The sequence below is a fragment of the Anser brachyrhynchus genome, assembly GCF_964034855.1.
Source record: "Anser brachyrhynchus genome assembly, chromosome: 4".
Taxonomy (NCBI): Eukaryota; Metazoa; Chordata; class Aves; order Anseriformes; family Anatidae; genus Anser; species Anser brachyrhynchus.
The window spans coordinates 69,518,264-69,538,981 of NC_137698.1; the positions used below are offsets into that span (position 1 = coordinate 69,518,264).

A 20,718-nucleotide genomic window follows, 5' to 3' on the forward strand; every position below is an offset into this window, starting at 1 on the left:
GTTAATAAGTATTATGAAACTTGACACATGCAACAGTCTGACAAGAATTTGCAATATGCACCACTTGTTAATCTCTGTAACTTGCCTTTAAATGTCTGCTCACTTTGACCTCTGCACTGTCTACATTTTATTCAGACAATGCAGTTACCATCACTCCTTTAGTTCCTCTATCTTCATATTTGTAGGTGTATTTACTTGTCATAACTGTAAATTTATTATTTTCTGTAGGTGTAAAAGACTATTACTCTTTCAAACTATAAACTTCAGTCAAAAGTTCAACAACATTTGGAAAAAAATTAAATATTAAGTTTCTCCCCTTAAGTATTTGCTCTGGCTTCCAGAATTAATTTTTTCCCTTTGTTATTTTTTTAAATTACTGCCTCAGGATATACTTGCCTAAAAGAAATCTCATAGCTGTACTATATGCATACTTCATATGTTTATTAGATATCTGTTAGATTAGTAAATCATGCAATGTTTGCTGAGTATAGGAGAAATTTGTAAGATGGAATAAAAAGAACAAAAATGAGTTGTGCTGCCAAGTGAAAAAGCACAGGCAGAAGACAATGTGAAGTGTTAGGTTTCAAAAGTATTCCTCTAGCATTCCAAATAAGACTGTTCACCCTTTAACACTTCCATTAGTTCTTCTGCACCCAAAGAATTATTAATGGATCTATACAAACTGAAGGATACGTTATTCAGAGGATGTATTTATATCAAGCCTCTGATATTGGCATTCTTCCAATGAGTGACAAACTGTTGATGCTTGCCTTCACACGACCTACCCACTTGAACAGACTGATTAGAGCCTTGTAGTTTTTAATTATTGCTCAAGTGAAAGTGTTAAAAGGAGGTCAAGCTCTCCAATGGGGGTGTGAGCCGCTGACCTTTCCATTGTTACTAGCTGAGGATGGAAAAGTAGAAGACGAATAAGGAGAGGAATCCAAGTCTGGGCCCTCCATGGAAGAACTCTGAGATATGTCGGGCCCCTCAGTTGAAGGGGATCCCCCCTCTGCCCGTTGCACACTTACAATTTCAGAACTGTCCGAAGGGGTTACAGCTGAGTCTGGACCTTCTGTAGTAGTCTGAGAGCTATCACTAATTGGTGAGGAAGCCTGTGTACCGTCATTCAAGTCCATAGTGGGATCTGACTGGACAGCACTGATCTGACTGGAGCTTCGACTAAGCACATCATCATCTTCCCCTTCTGTAGCTGTACTTGTCAAATCACAGCTCGTCAGGTCTACAGAGTCTGACTGCAACGTATGTTGAGAGCGTGGCTGCTCAGTAATGATATCGTGTCCAGTAGGATCAGCAGCTGAACTCCCTGCTGACCCAGCTGTTGATACACCCGATGAAGAAGCCAGTTCACTGGTAATCTCGCCCTTCACAGAAGCTGCAAAAGACATTTATAGGTCAACCAAATGCTTAAATTTGTGTTTCACTCTTTACACGCACATCTTTAAATACTACATTAAACCAGGCTCTACATTAAACCAGGCTAAGGAAAATTCATGACTAAACACTTAAACTACAGTAAAGAAACAAATCACCTGTCAGATCTCTTAGAATACTTCCTCACCTTTATGCCATCCATCTATGCCAGTGACAGCCTGATCTTTTTAAAAAAATAGGCAGTCAACTTCATTACTTAAGTTTTATACCCAAGAGCATTTAAGGTTTCAGTTTTTCCTAACACATCCTTTGAGTGCCCATCTACGTTGTTGTCACTATAACACACACTTCTGTATTTTATGTACTGTCAGAAAAATAAAGGTTTTGTGATGTAAAGTAACATAGGTTGATTGCACTGCTAAAAGGAAAGCCAAGTACCTGCAAATGATGCAGCACTGACATCTGATCGGGTTTCAGAATCATCTTCCAAACCTTCTTCTTCACCAAGAAGTATTTTACCTGGTAAGCGTGATGTAAGAAAAAGCCTTACAGTTTACCCAAGGTAAAGCTGACTTGAAATGCTGAACAGTTGAAGTTATTACAAATAAATACATTTTGCATTTAAAAGTTTATCCAAACAACTTTTTAAAGCTATGGCAGGCAACAGATGGAAGAAGAGAAAGAAACGAAGAAACATCCAGACCCTCACTATCTGGTCAGGAAAGAAACAGCAATGAAGACACACAGTTAAGCAATTTTATTGAGTGGTATAACCATTCAATAAACAACTTACGTCCTCATTCATTCTAGTTTATTTTTGTGTACTGTGACCAAAATCCCACTAATTTCTTGAAGTATGTCCCATTACTAAGGCATCCACATGTCTGCCCCCAACTTGGAGGGACATTAAGCACCACAAATAATAAAATAACCTCTCTCTCCTTAAGGCTCTGAAAGTCATCAAATAAAGGCTACTCTTAGTTTGGGGCTTGGAACTCCAATGGTACAAGAAAGGAAAATGCTTAGGGGGAAGAGCAGCACAGACTAGAAGCACAAGACAACGTAAGTGGGAAAGAGTGATGAACCATGGACAAGAGACATGAAGATCCAGGTGCCACTAAGGCAAAACTTTTTAGGGAAGCTTTTGCCACAGGAAGAAAGAGAATCACTTATAACTTAACACAGTCATCTTAAAAGAGTTCACTTACTCACAGTTTAATGTCTATTTAAAATAAAGGCAGTGAAGAAAGACAGATACCTGCAGATACTCACTGCCTGGGAGCAAAACAAGGATACAACTGTACTGAAAAGAGGAGGAAATAATTAAGGCCATCCTTCTGGATCTTGTAAGCCATTTGCTCAGACAGAGGGATTCATGACAGCAAGCCTGTTTTGCACTTTAGATTAAACCTCACTGGTAGTCCAAGATTTACCATGTAAGATACCAGTGTTCTGACAACTCCACGTGAAATACCAGTGGAAGACAAGCATTAGCAGACTTTTGTATTCATTTCCTTATCATAACTGCTTCATATATATGCAGAAGAAACACTGTAAAACTGTCTCCTTCATAAAAGCATGTTTTATGCTATTCAAGCCTGTAAGTAAGGCAGAAAGGTAACCACATTTCCATGTATATTCTATATAAAACAGCAGCAGCTCATTGAGAACTACACATTCCCACAAGAGTGAGTAAACTGTGCTAAGAATTCCCAACCAAAAGCATGAAAAGATTGCTTATTTTTCTCTATTCTTTCCCCCATTTATGTCTATTTCCCTGAAACAAACTGGGGTATTCTACTTTCCACAGCTGATCACCTTTAAGTAAGTGAAAGAAGAGGAAGGACACTGAAAAACACTTAGTAGGCATATTAGGCTTTGAGTATTTACATAAGTTTATAAAACAAGCCACAGAATACTGTTCTTCTATTTTGAGGAACAGAAGTCAGTTAAGATGCAGAACATATTCCTTTATTTAGAAATGAGCTTTCAGCCTTGTTCGCAAATAATTTTCTGAAGCTGAAACAAACAAACTAGCATAGGCCAGCTGCGCCAAACTAAAGTCGGTCTGAAGCAAAATGATTGAAGAGACATAGAAAATCCAAGTTCTAACATAAGGGTCATAGCAAAAGAATGTTATAGCTAGAGAAGTTTCACCCATGGCTAACCACCGAAGCATACTACTCTATATGCCAAGAGACTGCAAGACTACTTTGAGTAGGAATTGGGAATAAGCTTAAGTTTCCCTCCTTTCTTCAATGGTGAGCAGTAGGAAATGAACAATTCAGAATTTGAGATTAAACCTGCATAAAATTCAAAATCATGAACAAATTTCCACAAATTTAGTTACACCATTTTTAGGCCACAAAATAATCTTTGTATCATGATCTTGAAAGAAGATATAAACTGACGGCTCTACACATGTTTTCCCATAAAGTGAAGGGAAGGTTAGTGTTTAACAAGTACTCTAATTGAATTTATACTATTATTAAATCTCCACTAAAGACCACTAACTATTATAAGTATCAGTGATAATTCTACCATTTTTCATTTAGAAGTGATATGCATTGTTATTCTGATTTGTTGCATTCTCTCACATTTGGATGCTGCAGCAGTACCTACTTCCAGAGCACCTTTTCATTCACACTTTTGTTTTTAAACTAGTGCTTATTGATGCAGTGCTAATTATTTTATTCAGCTCTACCCACTATTTCATGTTTAGGCATATTGTTACAGCAATAAAGCATAATGAGATTCTTTGCACAGAAAGATGGAAGGACATAGTTGGGAAAAAAAAAGTAAGCTAGGAGCTACAGCAGTCCTTTGAGTCTGAATAATCCTATTGAGTCTTAAGCTATCTTTCCTTGAGGTTTTCCTTTTTACAGTATTGCACATCTCTCTGCCTAGTATGCGTGCACTGACTGCACTACTCTCACACGTTGTTCCACTGCAGTAGTAGCATCTTCCTCAGCTAAAACAGATGAGGAATCTGTTGCCAGCTATATCTAGAATGATTCTTTTGTGAAATAACTTAAGCAAAGTATATAACTAGATACAAAGTACTTTCATGCACAAACTGGGAAAGAATACTTCACAGTAAATTTTATTATTTTTTTAAATCCTGCCAAATGAGTTACTTACTTCCTGAAATTAAATATACACAGTAAGACACGGAATTAATAATGCTGATCATCAACGACAGGGCATAAAAAAATAAGCAAAAAGCATCACATCAAAGCATGCAAACATACACATGCATTAGTGAAAGAGGAAGAAAACAGGACTCACAAAAACAGGAAGGTTAACTATTTAGTGAGTTATGTTAAAAGTTAAGTATTACTGTCAAAAGGAGGAATGCCCTGTTCAGACAGTATTTTTAAATATGCTCTTTAAAACTGAAAATTGCCTCAATACTCATCAGCGTAATTTTGCCAGTGCATTACAGCAAAAATAAGAACAATACTGCTTCGAATAATTTTAGAACATCTTGGTTGCAATATCACAAGTCACGGCAGAATTCTTTTAAGATTTACAGTGATGAAGCTCAGCTGGTAACAGGAAGGCATTTATGAATGAAGACCAGAGTTCAGCAAGACAATGAAGGGAGGGAGGGAGGGAATCTGAGGAGAACACAATTAAAAGACTGATTTTGGAAATAATCACCTTTATGCTTTCTTGCAAGAACAGGGCTGCATGAAGACCCCCCTCCAGCTGCAAATCACAGAAAGTAACATATCAGGGCAAAGACAGAGCTGCTGAAATCATGAAGGAATTCTAAAAGCCTCAAATGGGAAGGGAAAAAAAATGCCAGGAAGAAATAGCAAACTTGATGCTTTTGAAGTTCAAGGGTTTTTTGGGGGGGTCATTCGCCACCAAATGACTTTTTATTTTTCTGTGCAAGTTGTGTGAAGTTTGCTTTTAAAAAAAAAATCGGTGTTCTAAATTTCACTGGTATGGTTGCTCCTAGCTAATGAATTACGTCTAAGAGCAGCAATACTATAATGATCCATTAGTTCAATGCAGAAGTCCTTACGGAAAATCCGATCAGAGACTGATTCTTTTGAAACAGGTAAGTAGCAGTTAAGAGACAATTTTAAGAACATGCACTTCACAAACAGGAACATTAATTGCTGATTTTAAGTTATAGATAAAGTTAAGTCATGCTTTAATTTCATGCTGTTTTTGGTATTTAGCAAGGAGCTCTTAGTTAATATAAATTCTGATTAGATCAGCTTTCTATGAATCACAACTGTCAGATGCTTGGTGAGAACATTCATTTTGTGAACAGTATCAGTCACCATGGTTAACTTGCTCTGTGTAAACAAAGTCATCAACACAAAACAAAATACTCTGGAGTTCCACAATACTGAATGAATGTACACCCACTTAAAGGAAAATGAAGTGGGAGAGGATCTTTTCCTGTACCTGGAAAAATATCATGTATACCTTTACACTTTTTATTTTATCCTTCCTACTTAACGCTACCCAAAAGGAATTAGAGCCTGCAATCATTACCTTTAACACAAATTACCAAAAATATAGCTTACCTATGAGCTCCACTATGCTCCCACTCCGGTTCCTGCTGGTGGATTCATCTTTGGATACACTGACCTGTGCAATGCCACCTGTAGTGGTCAGGGCATGGAGAAGTTCAGGTGGTGGTGTTCTAAAGAGCTGCTGTAATAATTCTAAAGCTCCAGTCACAACGTTGTGGTCCTGATGCTGAGTGTAATGCAGAGTCAGTTCATAAACCTAAAAAACAAAGTACTAGAGTAAGCTTGTGAAGACACAACATACTACCTTTGTTCTCATATACCACATTAAATTTCAGTGGTGCATTCAAAATGACTGAGATATGCTGTATCTAATCATCATCATCCTTTACCAAGAGGAAAAGCTCATCTCAATGTAGCCATTTAACTGCCTTCTTGGTAGACGTCTCTTATGATGTTTGCTTATTGTTACAGGAGGAGGAATCACATCAAAGAACGCAGTAATTTTTATGAATTCCTTTAGGAACACCTAGCAAGCATTTTTCTGGGATTTCGTGTTATTAAAATTATTTATCAGGAATTCCAACCACTGGACCAACTGTCAGTTACCAAGTTGAAGAGTAGTTTGAGAAAAGAATCCAGAATGTTCTATACCAAACTAGTGTTGCATCATAATGTTTGAAATATTTTTCCCCCTCATAGCCCAAATAGTACTCTTCAGGTTAGGGTTATTATTTGTGTTTTACCTGTACAAGCTGATCTGGTGAAGGTGAAATCTCTGCTTCTTTCCTTGTTACACCGAAACTGCCTTTCAGGCTGGTATCCTTTACTTGTTGTTGCAATAAAGGTATGAGATACCTTAGTGTAAGTAAAACACCCAAAATTAAAAGAGTAGGATGATCATCATCTACAGGAACCAACAAGCCTGGGGGTAGAGCAGAACAAGCCAAACTGCTTACTAACAATGGTAAATATCACCACAAATGTACAAACATAACTACACAAATTGTGTAGTCAGTATAATAGTTTCTGTTAAAAAACAAAACAAACAAAAAACCACCATCTAGCAGCAACTAAAGAATGTTAAGTGTAGAAACACTTGAACATACGTATTCTTTAACACTCCTGGCAATGATTTAGGCCATGTGGGAGGATGATCGGAGGACCCTGTCTCCCTTCTCCTATTTCCTACCTCTTCTGCTCAATAACAGCACAACTGTGTTTTATTTTTTAAATAATCCCTGAGGCTCTTACTGAGTAACTTCCTCCCTCCACTCGGCTATTCAATTCAGGCCCAGCATAACTCCCCCCTCCGGAACACATACTACTGTCCTAATGAATAACATTTATACTTTTGCTGCCTCCTTCAACTGGAAATCTTACTCAATATATTTACCCACTAATCAAAGAAGCAAATTCAAAATACATGAAGAATTAATATAAGTTATGTTCCTATTAATACTACTGTCTAAATTCAGTACCATTGCTAGGACATTACAAAACAGCACCTTTGAGGCAGGAAAGGACGATGTGCGCACAGAGAAACAAGGACTGAGAAAGTAATACACCATTCTCAAGTCAGAATGAGAAAAGTCACTACATGGACGTGACATTTGCATTTTTCACCTCTTCTTTTAAGAAGCAAGGCTAACAGGGTAATACTTTACACATCTGCCTGTCTTCCTTCCCTCTCCATTTGCAATATAGTCTACATATGAAAGAACCCTTGCACAGTACCACAACTGAGACAAAAGTTTCCACTATGATTCAGGTGTTTCATCATCAGCTGCAGATCTCCCCAAAGACTGTAAAAACTTCCCAGATAAAGGAACGTGGAAGCAACTACCTCACATGAATTTGTGTGCTTTTAAAGCAAAAAAATCTTTTAGTAGAATTAAATACTTACAGTACTTAAGTTAGGTTTTCAAGAAAAGAATCAACTTGGTACCTCTTCTTTAGGAGGCTACAGGGTACATGATCACAACACTAAGAACAGCCATATCCTCCACCTCAGACCCTCTGCACTAACAACCAGGCTGCTAAACAGTAAAAGTCTTCACAGACTCTTGAGCAAGGTCTTGCAGAAGAATGCCTAGACTTCCTCATTTTTCCAATCGGCTACTTGCTTTCTTAGCTTTGGCTGTTTCTTTTCAACATAACTGAATTAACATTTCCAAACGCATGAGATACAAATAACATTAGTATCTATATCACCTAACTACATAAAATAAAGCAAGCACAAGCAGGACAACTGATAGTCTAAGTGTCCCTTCTTTGCCTGAAAACCATTCACATATTTAGCATCTTACATGAGAAATGAAATTCATATTACTTACACCTGAAGAAAATTAATTTTTTCCTCTGAATCTTACCTAAAAGTACATTCAATAACCAGGCATAAAAATACTGCATTCTTCGTGAATGTTGACAGATGCTTACTGCTGATCCTGCCGCAGTTCGACGGATAGTAGGGGAACTGGATTTGAGATTAGCTATGAAAGCCTTCAATAAAACCTAAAAACAAGATATGTTACTTAATTCACTTTTCTCTCTTTTTCTTTCTCATCAAAAGTTAAGAAGTCAAATGTCTTTTTCATCTATTCCAAGCATTACATCAAGCAAAGACAACTTTTGCCTTAATTCATACATGCAGCTATAATACCGCTTTGTGCAACGTGATTGATAATAGTGGTAACAGGGGGTACTACTAGGTTAAAGATACCTTAATCTCATTGTCGTTTGCAAAATTGCCAAATGCTGCCATGATTTTTGGTATTGCTGCAGCTAGTGTTTCTTGTACTGATTCTTCAGGTCTCTTACTTATTCGTGTTAAACAGGGCAAAAGGTTCACTAAGTATGGCCTAAGTATGACAAAGGAGAAACATTAATTTGAGGTAAGGACAACTGTACCCACCAAAACCTTTTTTAATTCATAAACAAATTCTTAGAACGACTAAATCATTCAAAATATTTCCATTAGCTACATATAACATAGAAAAACAAGGTGAATACAATTAGCAGACATTAAGAATTAAAAAGAATACATGAAAAAAATCAATGTCTTCACAAGTCTTCTTCCCCTTCTCACAGCTATGTACAGCACAGAACTAAAATTCTGCTAAAAGAAAACTAGCTACTCAAAGCTAATTCAGAGACAATGTGACAAGAATATAATTGGGGGGAGGGTGAGAAGAATATTTAAAATTTGAGAACAGTACAATTTTGTTAGCATCTGTATTTTGGTAAATGTTCCTTGGAAAGCTCACTACTAGGATGAATTTACCTGCATTTTTGAGGCCGAACTAGATGAGCAAGCTCAGCAAATCTCCAGAGGGCAGCACGTAGACTTCGGGAAGCACCATTCTAAATAGAGCATGCAACTGTTACATTTCATAAAGCAAAACCATTCCCTAATAGAATGTCTACAACTGCTTAAATCTTATACAATTTTACTTAGATAAAAAACAAGGTATCTGGAAGCCTTAAAATTTTTCTAGCTAAAAGGAAGGAAAGTCAGATCCACAACTGCCTTTATTTTTCTAGCTGGTATTAGGAATTTTCCAAGTGACCCAAAATGAGTAAGAGAGAACATGAAGAAAGAGAAGGAAATGTCTGAGATCTCCACTCTGCTGAAATCAGCTTAAAATACCACAGAGACAGTCATCAACCAACAAAGAGACACTGATGATATGAGAGTCTAAAAATCACTGGAACACTTGCAGAAATATAAATGCAGCATAAAATTGACAGCACTGGAAATATGCAAGTAAATAACCTTCAGCTCCAGTTAACAGCAAAAAATTCCATATAGCGACCTACATCATTTCTTAATGGCTTGCATTCTGAATTTAGTAACTATTAGTCTGTATTGACATCTTCAATAACGCACATGACCTGAGCTAGAGCGTGTTTAGACCCAGTGTCTGAAGATATAGTAAAGCTCCTCAATATTGTTGGAATGTGGAAAACTATGGAAGTTGATAGGTGTCATTTTCTCTAATCTCCCTACTTGGATAAATTGAATACTTTACTTAGCTTGAACCTAACCAAAATACTTCTCAAATCAAGCCTCCCTGAAAACTGAACTGAGGTGTTGAGAAACTTTTTTCTTATTTTCCTCAGCTAGCGTGTCAAAGGTTCATGGTGCCACTGTTAGCATTGCATACACACAACTAAAAAAAACACAACTGCATCTGAATTACAAATTGGGCGTTTTCAAATTCAGAGCAACGTTAACAGATTTTGACACGACACAGTGATCTAACTGATGCAAGAACCAAATTCTGTAAGCTTTCACTTTGACCTTAAAGAAACCACCACCATTTTCATGAATGCCACGTCCCGATATACTACAACACTTATTAAATACTATATTTCAGAAAGACAAAAGCAAGGTAAACTCACCTTTTTAATCTCTTTATACAGTTCTAATTGTAACCTAGGGAGACTGGAATCCATCAAAACCTGCAATAAAATGTATCATGAATATATTGTATCAGACTGGAGGGACTTTAAAGGTACAAAGTTGCTCTTGCAATAAAAAAAAGCAGAGCTATCTAACCCTACATACCATGCATAGAAGGAAAAAGCTTATCAGAAGACAGGAGATGCCTTTCTGTTTTACACAAAGACAAAACAGAAACACGGACAATTCCAAACACTAAGGTATTCGCAGTTGACATTAGCTACTTGTCCCATCTGCCTAGAAGAGGCCACGTGGCATCAGACCACAGTTACAGCCAAATTAATGTGCCTGCTGGCAATAGCCAGTAATAAATACCCAGCAATAGACTATTAAAACAAAATCATAGTACCCACAAGCAGCGAGAGCTATCCCCTGCTAGACACCTCCACTTTCAAGAAGCCTACTTTCAGGTATTTCTCAAGCTGAGGCTGTATTTGTACCATTACCTTTAGCAGCCCTTGAAAACCCCTTCTTCTACAAATTAGCCTGTTTTCAGCATCCCTTTGTTACCATGAGGTGTTTTGGACACCAGCAGTATCATGTTCCAGGATCTAATCACACAGAGCGTGCATTTTGGTTTGCTCTAACCTTGTAGTCCAATTAAGAATTAGAGAACATGAATGAAAGTAAGCACTGAGAAGTACCAATTTTCTGTTCAGCTCAATCATTCTACCTCCACCTTTCCAATGGCAGAAGGGGAAAAAAAGGAAATAGTTCCACAATGTATAATCCTTTCCTACAGAGCATTCTGTATACATATGATCACCCCTTCTCTTCCATTTGTTTTTTTCCTAGCACGTGGTAGAAATGTTCATGAATAGTGGCACAACTCCTTCAGCTGAAACAAGAACTTCATGCAATATGCAAGTATCTGGTTTATGAATTTATACAGTCCTTTAATGTTTTATATTTCATTCTTTATTCTTTGCACAATTATTCAGTAATTTCTAGCTTCCTATCTGCCTTCTTGACCATCAACCAGTAAGCTCACATCTTCACAGGACTACTCATGACAACTACAAAGTCTTACATGGCACATGCTGATGTGGAGGCCACAACTGCTTATGCACGGTCAGCGAAGAGCCTGCGACTCCTCCAGAGCACAATTTCCTTATTGTATGCCCAATAACTTTATGCCCCCAATTTACCAGTCATCATAACAAAATATTACCTTCCCAGAAAGTCTTATCTTGCTTGCATCTCTAAACTGTCATAAGCACCCCGACTATTAACTGCAAATGCCTAGACTATACCAGGTAAGGACACATTTCACTTCCGTAAAAATTAAGTCTTCACGAAGGTCACTGCCTCTGTGTGTAAGGATATCAATCAACACACACACACCAAAAAAAAAAAGCACCACCTACTATTCTGGCTTCAAGCATTACTTGTCCTTATACCACACTCAGCTGGAGCAACTTTAGTACTTTTGTTTGTTTGTTTACTTATATTTGTAGCAGGACAGAACCTAAAAATTCATCCTAGTCCGAAAAAAACATAAGCATAGTCAATTGTAAATTAATACAGCTAATAAATCCTAATTTCTGAGACCAACTGTACTACAACCTGCAAGAAGAGTCCCACCAGTGTCGTTAGGTCAGGCAGCACTACAACAGCTTTGTAGTTCAACTTCAAAAACGAGATTACTTCAGTAACAACTCACAAATACCAGCAAGTGAGTATTTGCATGGGTAATTCCCAACTTCCTTTTTTTTTTTTCTTTTATATAAAGGTTTCACCAAAGCTATTTAAACTTTAAGCCATTTATGCTCTCTGTGAGGTTCTGACAGGTAAGTGGAGCAGTATTCAAAGACCACCTACAGAGGTTTAACTAAATTTCATTTCAGTTTAAAGCCTTGTCTATACAAAAACATCAGTGTTTTAATTGCACTAATGAATATGGAATCCAGACATGGTTTCACAAATAACATCTAGATTCTCACTTCAAAAGAGAAAATATGAAACATCTTTCTAGCAAACAGAAGTAGCCCCTAAATTGCCTGAAGTCCCAAAAAGCTGAACATTAACTAATATGCAAGGTTAAGGGCCTGATGCCTCTACCCCATTTATCACAAGCATCACTGCTCCTTGAACAACCTGAAAACAAAACTGCATGTCTTTTTCCCCTCTGCATTTATCTACCAAACAGGTCTGCTTAAAGACTAAGTTGCTACCACAGAGCATAAAAACGGAAACAAAATACAAACTGTGACCAGCTTCAGTAACAGTCTGATAAATCCGTGTGGTTGGAATATCACAACTATCAACATTTCACAGCTGTGACCGAATTGCAAGCTTAATGACTGATGGGAGACTGTCATTTGAAAATCACCTTTATCTTTACAAGAAAACCATCTACCATACAAAGATTCAAAAAAATTTAAGTTTTTCAAGTTAACTTAAAATATGTCAGAAAGCAGTAACAGTATTAAATAGACAGGTGAACCTAAGAGATAAGCTTTACACCAAGCCTACAGAACAGTTTCACAGAAGGAAGGAAGCTTGCATTCTTTAAGAGAGTTTCAGAGCATCTAATCAACGAATTTTCTCCGTACTATTAATTCATACAGATACCAAACAACAGAATGTAACTTCGAGAAATCCCTACAGAAATAGGGATTTATTTGCTTGCTTCTAAAGCAAACCCCCTACACGCTAAAGAAAACTAGTTTCTGCACATTCATAAAGTACTTACAGTTTCATATCAATTAGATTAATTATGCAGATACATTACATAATTCAAGCATTACAGAAAACAGGGAAAAAAAAGAAAGGACAGATGAAGGTAAACCCATTATGGAAGCAGCAGCTTACATCAGTTATTCAGAAGGTTCATTTTGTGATTTGTTGAACTCAAATTTAGACCTTGCCTGACCTCCTATCAAAATCGGCCTGCTGTCTCCAGCAAGCCCTTCATTCTGGATCACAGTAAGGTAATAACAGCCTCCAGAACACTGCATTTATCCTAATTATGCCTACAAACTTCTCTGCCAAGTCTCAGCAAATCACTACCAGAATTACAACACACCAATCGTCTGGAATGAAGAGACATTACATCTTATAGACAGCTTTTTAATAATATTCTTTACCTTTCCTACATGTTAAGTAACTTCTTGTTTACAGAATAAAAGAGTATTCTTCCCATACCACAAAACGATGTTAGAAAAGCCCATATTCTTGTTTTGACTGACTTAAACAGAACCAAGTTAATGAATGACTGAAGTAAAAAACAGAACGATGAACTACAACAGACAGGTTAAAATACCCTTATCTGATATAAATTTTACATCCCCCTGTGCAACTCACCTTAGAGGACACACAATTTCCTAAAGCTTACTTGACCTCTTGCATTACAAGACATTATCAAGAACAAAAAGCAATTAAAAGAGCGTAAGTGTGAATTCACACAGGATGCTGCATCAAGAAGAGGTCAAATCTGGTAAGACAATAGATAAAAGTTCTTACTTTAATAACTTTATTAAGGCATTCATCAGCAACCATCCGGACATCAGATTCTGCATCCTCACTGCAGAGGAGAAAGACTTCCATAGCAATCCCCAGCAGTTTCTGAAATTCTGGAGAATTTCTAAACAAACAAACATTAGAAAATTACAATGGGCATTAGAAAAAGCAAACGTGAAAGCTACTTCTGATGGGGTTTCAGAATCCAACAACATATACGCAGTTATACAAGAGGAGAAAAGATCCAGCAGATAAGCACTTCCTTAGGAGTTGGGAAATCATTTACCTGCTCTTTACTACATAATCTGGCAAAGGTATTTGACCTCTGTGCCTCAGTTTCTCTGTCTGAAGTAGAAGGATAATACCTACTCTACCAATGCTTAAAGAAAATTACTTCTTAGATTTTGGCTTAGTTAAAAACAAAAACACAACCAAACATTTTATCATTTCAGTCTTAGACTGAAGTTGAATGTTTAAAATCAGCAATTATCAGGAAGCCTCCAAGTATCTACCACTGTGAAGAAGCTATTCATATTAATGCAACAAATTGTATTAACGCATTAAATTAAAAATAAACGTTGTCTTACCTTAAAGACTGAGCAACGATGTTTTCACATATTGTCAGGCAATGATTCACTCTATCTTTCTTGGTAGTTGAAAGCTCTTTCTTTCTAAAATGAAACAATGAAAATAAATCTGAGATAAGACTTGAAAACTGAGCGGTAACTATAGACACTACTCTAGCAAGTGTATTTATAATAATCACACACACAAAAAAAGAAACCACTTCTCTGGTTACGATATAAATATCCATATACCAATTATCTGTAATCCCAGGACTTTGCATACTAACTGCTGCTGAGAGCATGCAAGCACACAAGCAAAGGGAAGGATACAAACTTAGAAAAAGCATAAGCCTTTTAAGTAGGATTATCATATTAATCCTGTAACTGATAGAACAAAAACTCAGAATGAAAAAGGTTGGGGAAAATAAGCAAGGAGAACAAGTATTGCAGACTTAAAAATACCATATTGAAAAAAGATCTTTTTCATCATCAACTTTTTGTCTGATGACTTCTTGAAAAGTAAGAAGTTGTATTAAATGATTTTTCATCTGAATTAAAGGATGCTAATACAATCCTGACATATACCATATTCCTCCAAATGTTTTTTTAATTGTCAAAACAGCAAAGCTCTAGGCACAGCCTATACATATCAAAAATGCTGTCCCTATAGTAACACTTAGCATAGCCCAGGCAAGGATGAGCTTAGTTAACTTGCAGCAATTATGTGTAAAACAAAGAACAGAAGTCACAGAATGAAAGAATGTAGATCCACAATTGATGCAAAGCCCAGTCTGTAAAGCTTACAATTTGGAAAACTTCAGTGTTCACTTTCACCTGCTCTAAGCTCCTTTATGCCTGTGTCGAGAACAGAAGCTTCTTCCCTGCTCCACCCACAACCTTGCCAATAAACGAGCTGGAAAAAAGCACTAAGCCTGTGACATTTTATTTCCTCATACACACTGTCTCCTAGTTTCAGCTTCATTGACACAGAATCACTCCTAGCAAAACAGAAGTTACTTTTAAATAATTCACTAGTAGCAAGCCAGGAGCTGAGGAACACCTCTCATGTGTCCTGACAAGGAGGCTCCTGCTTGTTCCCTCAGATTCACAGAGCTGCTCTTTGCTTTTGCTTTCCAAGTGAAAAATAATCTTCTCTATGCTTAATATTTAACTGTCTTAGCAACACAATAGCAAAACTATCAAATAGCAAACAAGTGTTTCTAAATTAGAAGTTGGAAAATGATCACTGATCATTACTGTAGCCTTGAGCTACAATAACAGAGCTTAACACAGCATTAAGGACCAACAGTAATTAGCCAATAACCACATTAAAGTAACTGGAAATACAGTTAGACCAAAATTCAGAAGAACTAAGCTGTAATAATTAAGACCTTCTGCTCAAACACTACCAGAGGTTTTGAAATAACAGGCCTGTCCTTTTCCTTGTCATCCTGGAAGTGGGGGTTGTTTCCTCCCAACATTTCAGTTCTTCATCCAGAGATCCTCTCATCTCACTCCAGAAATACCTCCCCTTTCCAAAGTTCAAGGAATAGTTCTAAAAAAAACAACCCACAACTATTTTCTATTAGACATTTGACAGTATGTTGTTTAGGTAAGCTTCAGTGCTCCTCAAAGATCTATTCTTCAGCTAATACAGCCCTGGGCAAGGCAGGCAGCAGTGTTCAATAGCACGCAGAGCAGCACAGATCAATCTCTTTGGCAGATTTCTGTAAACAAAGAGCTCTCCCAACACTGAATAATAAAATAAGTAACTCAAGAAAATTAAGGTAATTTTTTTTTAAACGGCTTGAATACAGAAAATGTGAAGTGAAAACTCAGAAGCAGTGCTTACAGTCGAGAAGATGTTACCATTTAAATTGAAAGAAAAGAAACCAGAGGTGAAGAATAACTGTCAGTCACTGTTAAAAGGAAAAGAAGGAAAAAGCATTCGGCTGTGTTTGCTGTACTGAATCCTTCCTCTGCCATTTGGTTTCTCGCCTTCCTTAAAATCAGCTTCCAAAGGAGTAAAAGAAAAGGTGGAAAACAAACACACAATGTATGTCGCGTGCATGCACACATTTTCTATGTCTACAGAGGGAGAAAGATAACACAATGATATTTTCTGTCCCTGGAGACAGAATGTGGTTTTATTTTTTTGCTTTAAAAAAAAAATATGTATTCAGACGTATTATGAAGACCTCAGGCAATCTACTGTGCCCAAGGGGCACAACAGCATCACACATTTCTTAGGAGAGAGCCGAGGCAGCAAGCCTCTTGTGTAAGGTCAGACATCACTTGGTGTTTCCAGAATAACAGAAGGCAGGAGATATTGCAGCAGCAGGTATCTACAGGAGAGCCTCATCTCACCGACACAGGAGTTTAATCTTCTGCACACTTCTATGGGCAGCCTCTAGCCAAGAAGATTAACAAACAATGTAAGAAAAAACAGCAAGTCCTGATAATTCTGCACTCCAAGCCTGAGATGAGCTGCCTATGAAGAGATCCAACTCTCTGATGCTGATTTTTTTTTAAAAGCTTTGGAATTAAGGATGTGTAAATAGACGACAGAAGCATTAATGCTGAACCACTATTAAAAAAAGGCCAAGCCAAACAGCTTGACATTACCCTTGAGAAAAGTATTGGGAAAATTCAAAATTCTATTAGCATACAGAACTATCAGCGGGTCAAAAAATAAACAAATAAAGCTGAAGTCTGACATATGATTCAAACACGTGGTAATAGAGCCAATGACAGACAGTCGGACAGACTAGAACAGGAGCTGACCCCCCAGGAATTAACTCCAAAAACCCATCCAGGAAGCAGGTCAGCAGGTATTATCTGTGCGGTTCAGTCTTCAGTTCGGCAGAAAAGTCAAGATACGGCTACAGACAGAGCTGATAAAACCTACCTATGTCTATAGCTTCACTCAAACAAAAATCCAGAAAAAAAAATCAGTGAGGACTGAAAAATGCCCGTTGCTGGAGAGTTCTTGGGCTCTTGCAGCACTTTTTACTGCAAAGTTAATGGTTAGAGCCAAATGAAAACAAAATTGAAATTGTGACCTATTTCCGATTTCAATGTAAAGCAACTCTAATAATTAACTATTAGAGCAAGTTAACAGGAGAAAAGGTGAAGAACCACCATTGGAACAGCCAAACCAAAAGCCAGATACTCCCCCAGAAGAAACATTAGCACTTCATTCCACTCAGCTCAGTGACAAGAGGTAAAAATTAATAAAATATAGGATGCGGTTTGACAGTCCATCTGCTCTTCGGTTTCACTAAACTCTTAATTTCTACATCATACTGATCGAATTTTCAAGTTAGTATGAGCTCTGCAATCCAAAACGAAACGAACAACCCAACTCCAACCAAAATTTAAGAGTCCGGAAAAAATGAAAGTAGATATGAGAGACAATAAGGTGCCTCAGCAGAACCTTATAGAAACAATATAATGACAGAGCACAACCTAAGTTTTCACAGAAGGCAAAAAAATCAAGAGGAGATAAGAAGGGACCAGAAACTGACGTTTGTCTGTAGCATATAATAAAAGCTTAACACATGATTTCTGCTTATGAAATCTCTCAAAACAGAAAAAGCTCTTAAGTTCTTGGTAAAAGCCTGAATTCAATCAATATTTTAATAATAAAAGTAAAGCCAGGATATTACTTTTATCAAGATCTAAGAAGTCGTTATCTTTGTTGTTATATTTCTTAAGTCATATAGAGGTAATATTATGTTGCCATAATTCAAGGTATTAAAAAAAGAGAATAGGAAGTAGAGACGGGTACTTAGGTTTACTTTCACTATAGCATAAAAAGATCCAACAAAAAAAGTCTTAACAACACGTGTAAAAATATTACTCAATACTTCAAGGAATGACAGCGTCTCATTTATCTAACTTACACAACAAGACAGCTTTCATCTAATGGACAATGCCAAATGGATACCTAATTAAACAAATAATTGGCAAACCAGCAGCATTTATACTGCAAAACTCACCAATACCTTTACTCTCCCATTACTGGCAGGTAAGGTAGCATCTGTTTTACTACAGCAAACAAGGATAGGAAGTTACCACACAGAACTACAAAAAAAATTTAAGTGCTATTTGCATGGAACCACAATTAAGATGAACGTGTCTCCCCAGACACAACGAAAACACATAGGCATGTGTTTTCTAGTTCGTTGGACAGCAAATGCAAATAATACCACGAGTTACACTCAAGATGTCACCTGGTAATACACTAACAGTTTTGGAAACTTCACCAGAGACCGCCACAACATCCTTTCACAGGCTTTCACAAGGCTTAGTGCTGTTAGTGAATTCGTAAAGCTCCTAGGGGCATGCAATACTATCAGCTTTCTGAAAACATCCAGCCTATTTTTAAACACAACACAAAGTCAACTAGGGCAATTACAAGCCTGATTTGTTAGTTCTTTGAACACAGCACGTCTAAATGCAGACCCCCCCCCAAACCACCCATAACATCCCTCAGCAAGCACCACAAATAATTTTCAAGCCTTTCTTTTGAAATAAGATGAGCTATCCCATCAGGAACTTTTTAGATAGATTTTTCTGCTACATATAGGAAAGATCAGAAATAGCCGTCTACCCATCCTTCATGTCACGTGAAACAGTAACACAAAACTGCACAGAACAGAGCAATTCGTCCTTGCAAAACAGTAAGGCAACTAAAACCAATTAGATCACAAAGGACATCAGGTTCTTCACCTATTATGCCCCCAAAGCATCAACCACGCATTGGAACTGTTTGAGACAAGAGTCTCCAAACAGAATGAACCACAATAATTTAATTGGCATCCGTACCAAAATGTACTGCGGGAGCAGGTGGCCGAGAGCCCAGCTCCACCGCTTGTCATCTCTGCCAAAGCGGCCTGAAACTGCCAACTGAGAAGTTACCTGCTCCTCAGCCCTTCTGTTTCTCCTGTCTCCCTGATGTCTGGAGAAACAGCAATAATGTGACTCACGTATTCATCCAGTGTGAGTCCTAGTGCCTCTCCACCTGCTCAATAAGGGTTATTTTTAGACAGAGCAAACCCAACAGGCAGCACTGGGGCACTGAACAGCTCCTCGCCCTCGTTTGCTGGTCAGACACCTGAATATCCCACCGACAGAAGCAGATGCCTCTTCAGTGCATTCACCCCTGATATTTAAGGACACAAAAGGACACCACAAGTACTTAAACTACCTCGTCTTAGGCGTCAGCACAAGAAGTCACAGCACGAGACTTTAGATGAAGTTTGTCACAAAGATCAACAGCACGGAGGGGATAAGACCTAGACTTTAAGTTACACTTCGGGTTTTTCTCCCTTCTCCCCCAGCAGCACGTCATATGGAAGCGACGCTTTTTTCTTTCCAGAACCACGAAGCCCACACCGCACCCGTGCACCTCCCGCCCACCGCCCGGCCTGCTGCAACTCCCCGCTTCCCCACAAAGTTTCCAGCAGCCCGGAGGCGAAGCAGAGAGGTCCCAGGGGCCAGCCTCCAGCCGGGGCTGCCCCTGTGGGGACCCTCCTGGCTGCCGCCCGGCCCTGGGACCGCGGCAGGGTCCCGGACACCGCCGGGGCCGCCTCAGAACCCGTCCCGCCGCCCGGTGCCGGTCACTCACGGTCTCTGCAGCGGCTCCTCAGGGATGGCGGCCGGCCCCTGCTGCTGCTGGAAGGAGCGCAGCGACTCGAAGGCCTTCATCAGCTTCTCCATCGTGGCCATGGCCCCCGAGGGGCGCCCGGCGGTGCCCGCCTGCCTTCGCCCCCCGCCCCCGCCTCAGCCCGGGCCGCGCTGACTCAGGCGGCCGCCGCCGCCGCAGGGGGCCGCGCTCGTCGCCCCGCCGCCATCTTGGCGCCGTCCCGTCAGCCCCCGCGCCGACGCCACGCCCCCCGCCCCGCTCTGCCCGGTTTGCCCCGCCCGCCTCGGGGCGAGGCCTTTTTATGCTCGCCGTGGGTCGTGCGCAGGCGCAGAGTCTCCCCTTCCTAATCTGTGGTCAAATGAGGAGCCGGGAAGCAGGAAGAGCGACAGGCGCCGTGCCCAATCGGAAGGAGGAATCCGCCCCCTCCGGCTGAAGGCGGGAGCGCCCCGCGGCTGCTGGGTCTTAGCGCCCGCCCTCTTAAAATCGCCTCAGGAGCCCCAAGCACAGCCCAACCCCTCCATACGAGCGTGGCTAATGCGTGCCCCTCACAGCGAGCCCCATACGGCGAGGCGCTTGCCAAGGCTCCCGGCCCTTCATTTATATCTCAGTGCCCCCGGAGAGGGGAAAAACCCTTAAAGGAGGCGGCCTCACAGAGCTTGGCAAGGCCCCGTCACCCTCCTGGGGCAA

General features: G+C 39.1%; 1 protein-coding gene across 3 annotated transcripts in view; it reads right to left on the bottom strand.

Annotated features, from left to right (window-relative positions):
* Nucleotides 1–20,278, bottom strand: part of HTT (huntingtin) — an 83,103-nt gene extending 62,825 nt beyond the window's left edge. Inside the window, exons 1-12 of one of the 3 annotated variants that reach the window (XM_080590564.1) lie at nucleotides 20,014–20,277; nucleotides 14,403–14,486; nucleotides 13,819–13,939; nucleotides 10,293–10,352; nucleotides 9,172–9,251; nucleotides 8,611–8,749; nucleotides 8,261–8,402; nucleotides 6,635–6,813; nucleotides 5,943–6,147; nucleotides 5,059–5,106; nucleotides 1,834–1,914; nucleotides 1,032–1,396 (exon numbers count right to left, since the gene is read on the bottom strand). In XM_080590564.1, coding sequence (XP_080446690.1) covers nucleotides 1,032–1,396; nucleotides 1,834–1,914; nucleotides 5,059–5,106; nucleotides 5,943–6,147; nucleotides 6,635–6,813; nucleotides 8,261–8,402; nucleotides 8,611–8,749; nucleotides 9,172–9,251; nucleotides 10,293–10,352; nucleotides 13,819–13,939; nucleotides 14,403–14,486; nucleotides 20,014–20,114 — 1,605 coding nt within the window. In that variant the 5' untranslated portion in view covers nucleotides 20,115–20,277. Of the gene's footprint in view, nucleotides 1–1,031; nucleotides 1,397–1,833; nucleotides 1,915–5,058; nucleotides 5,107–5,942; nucleotides 6,148–6,634; nucleotides 6,814–8,260; nucleotides 8,403–8,610; nucleotides 8,750–9,171; nucleotides 9,252–10,292; nucleotides 10,353–13,818; nucleotides 13,940–14,402; nucleotides 14,487–20,013 lie in introns of all 3 variants that reach the window. The other 2 variants (XM_080590566.1, XM_080590565.1) reach the window with 2 other exon arrangements.
* Between the last annotated feature and the right edge of the window lie 440 nt (nucleotides 20,279–20,718).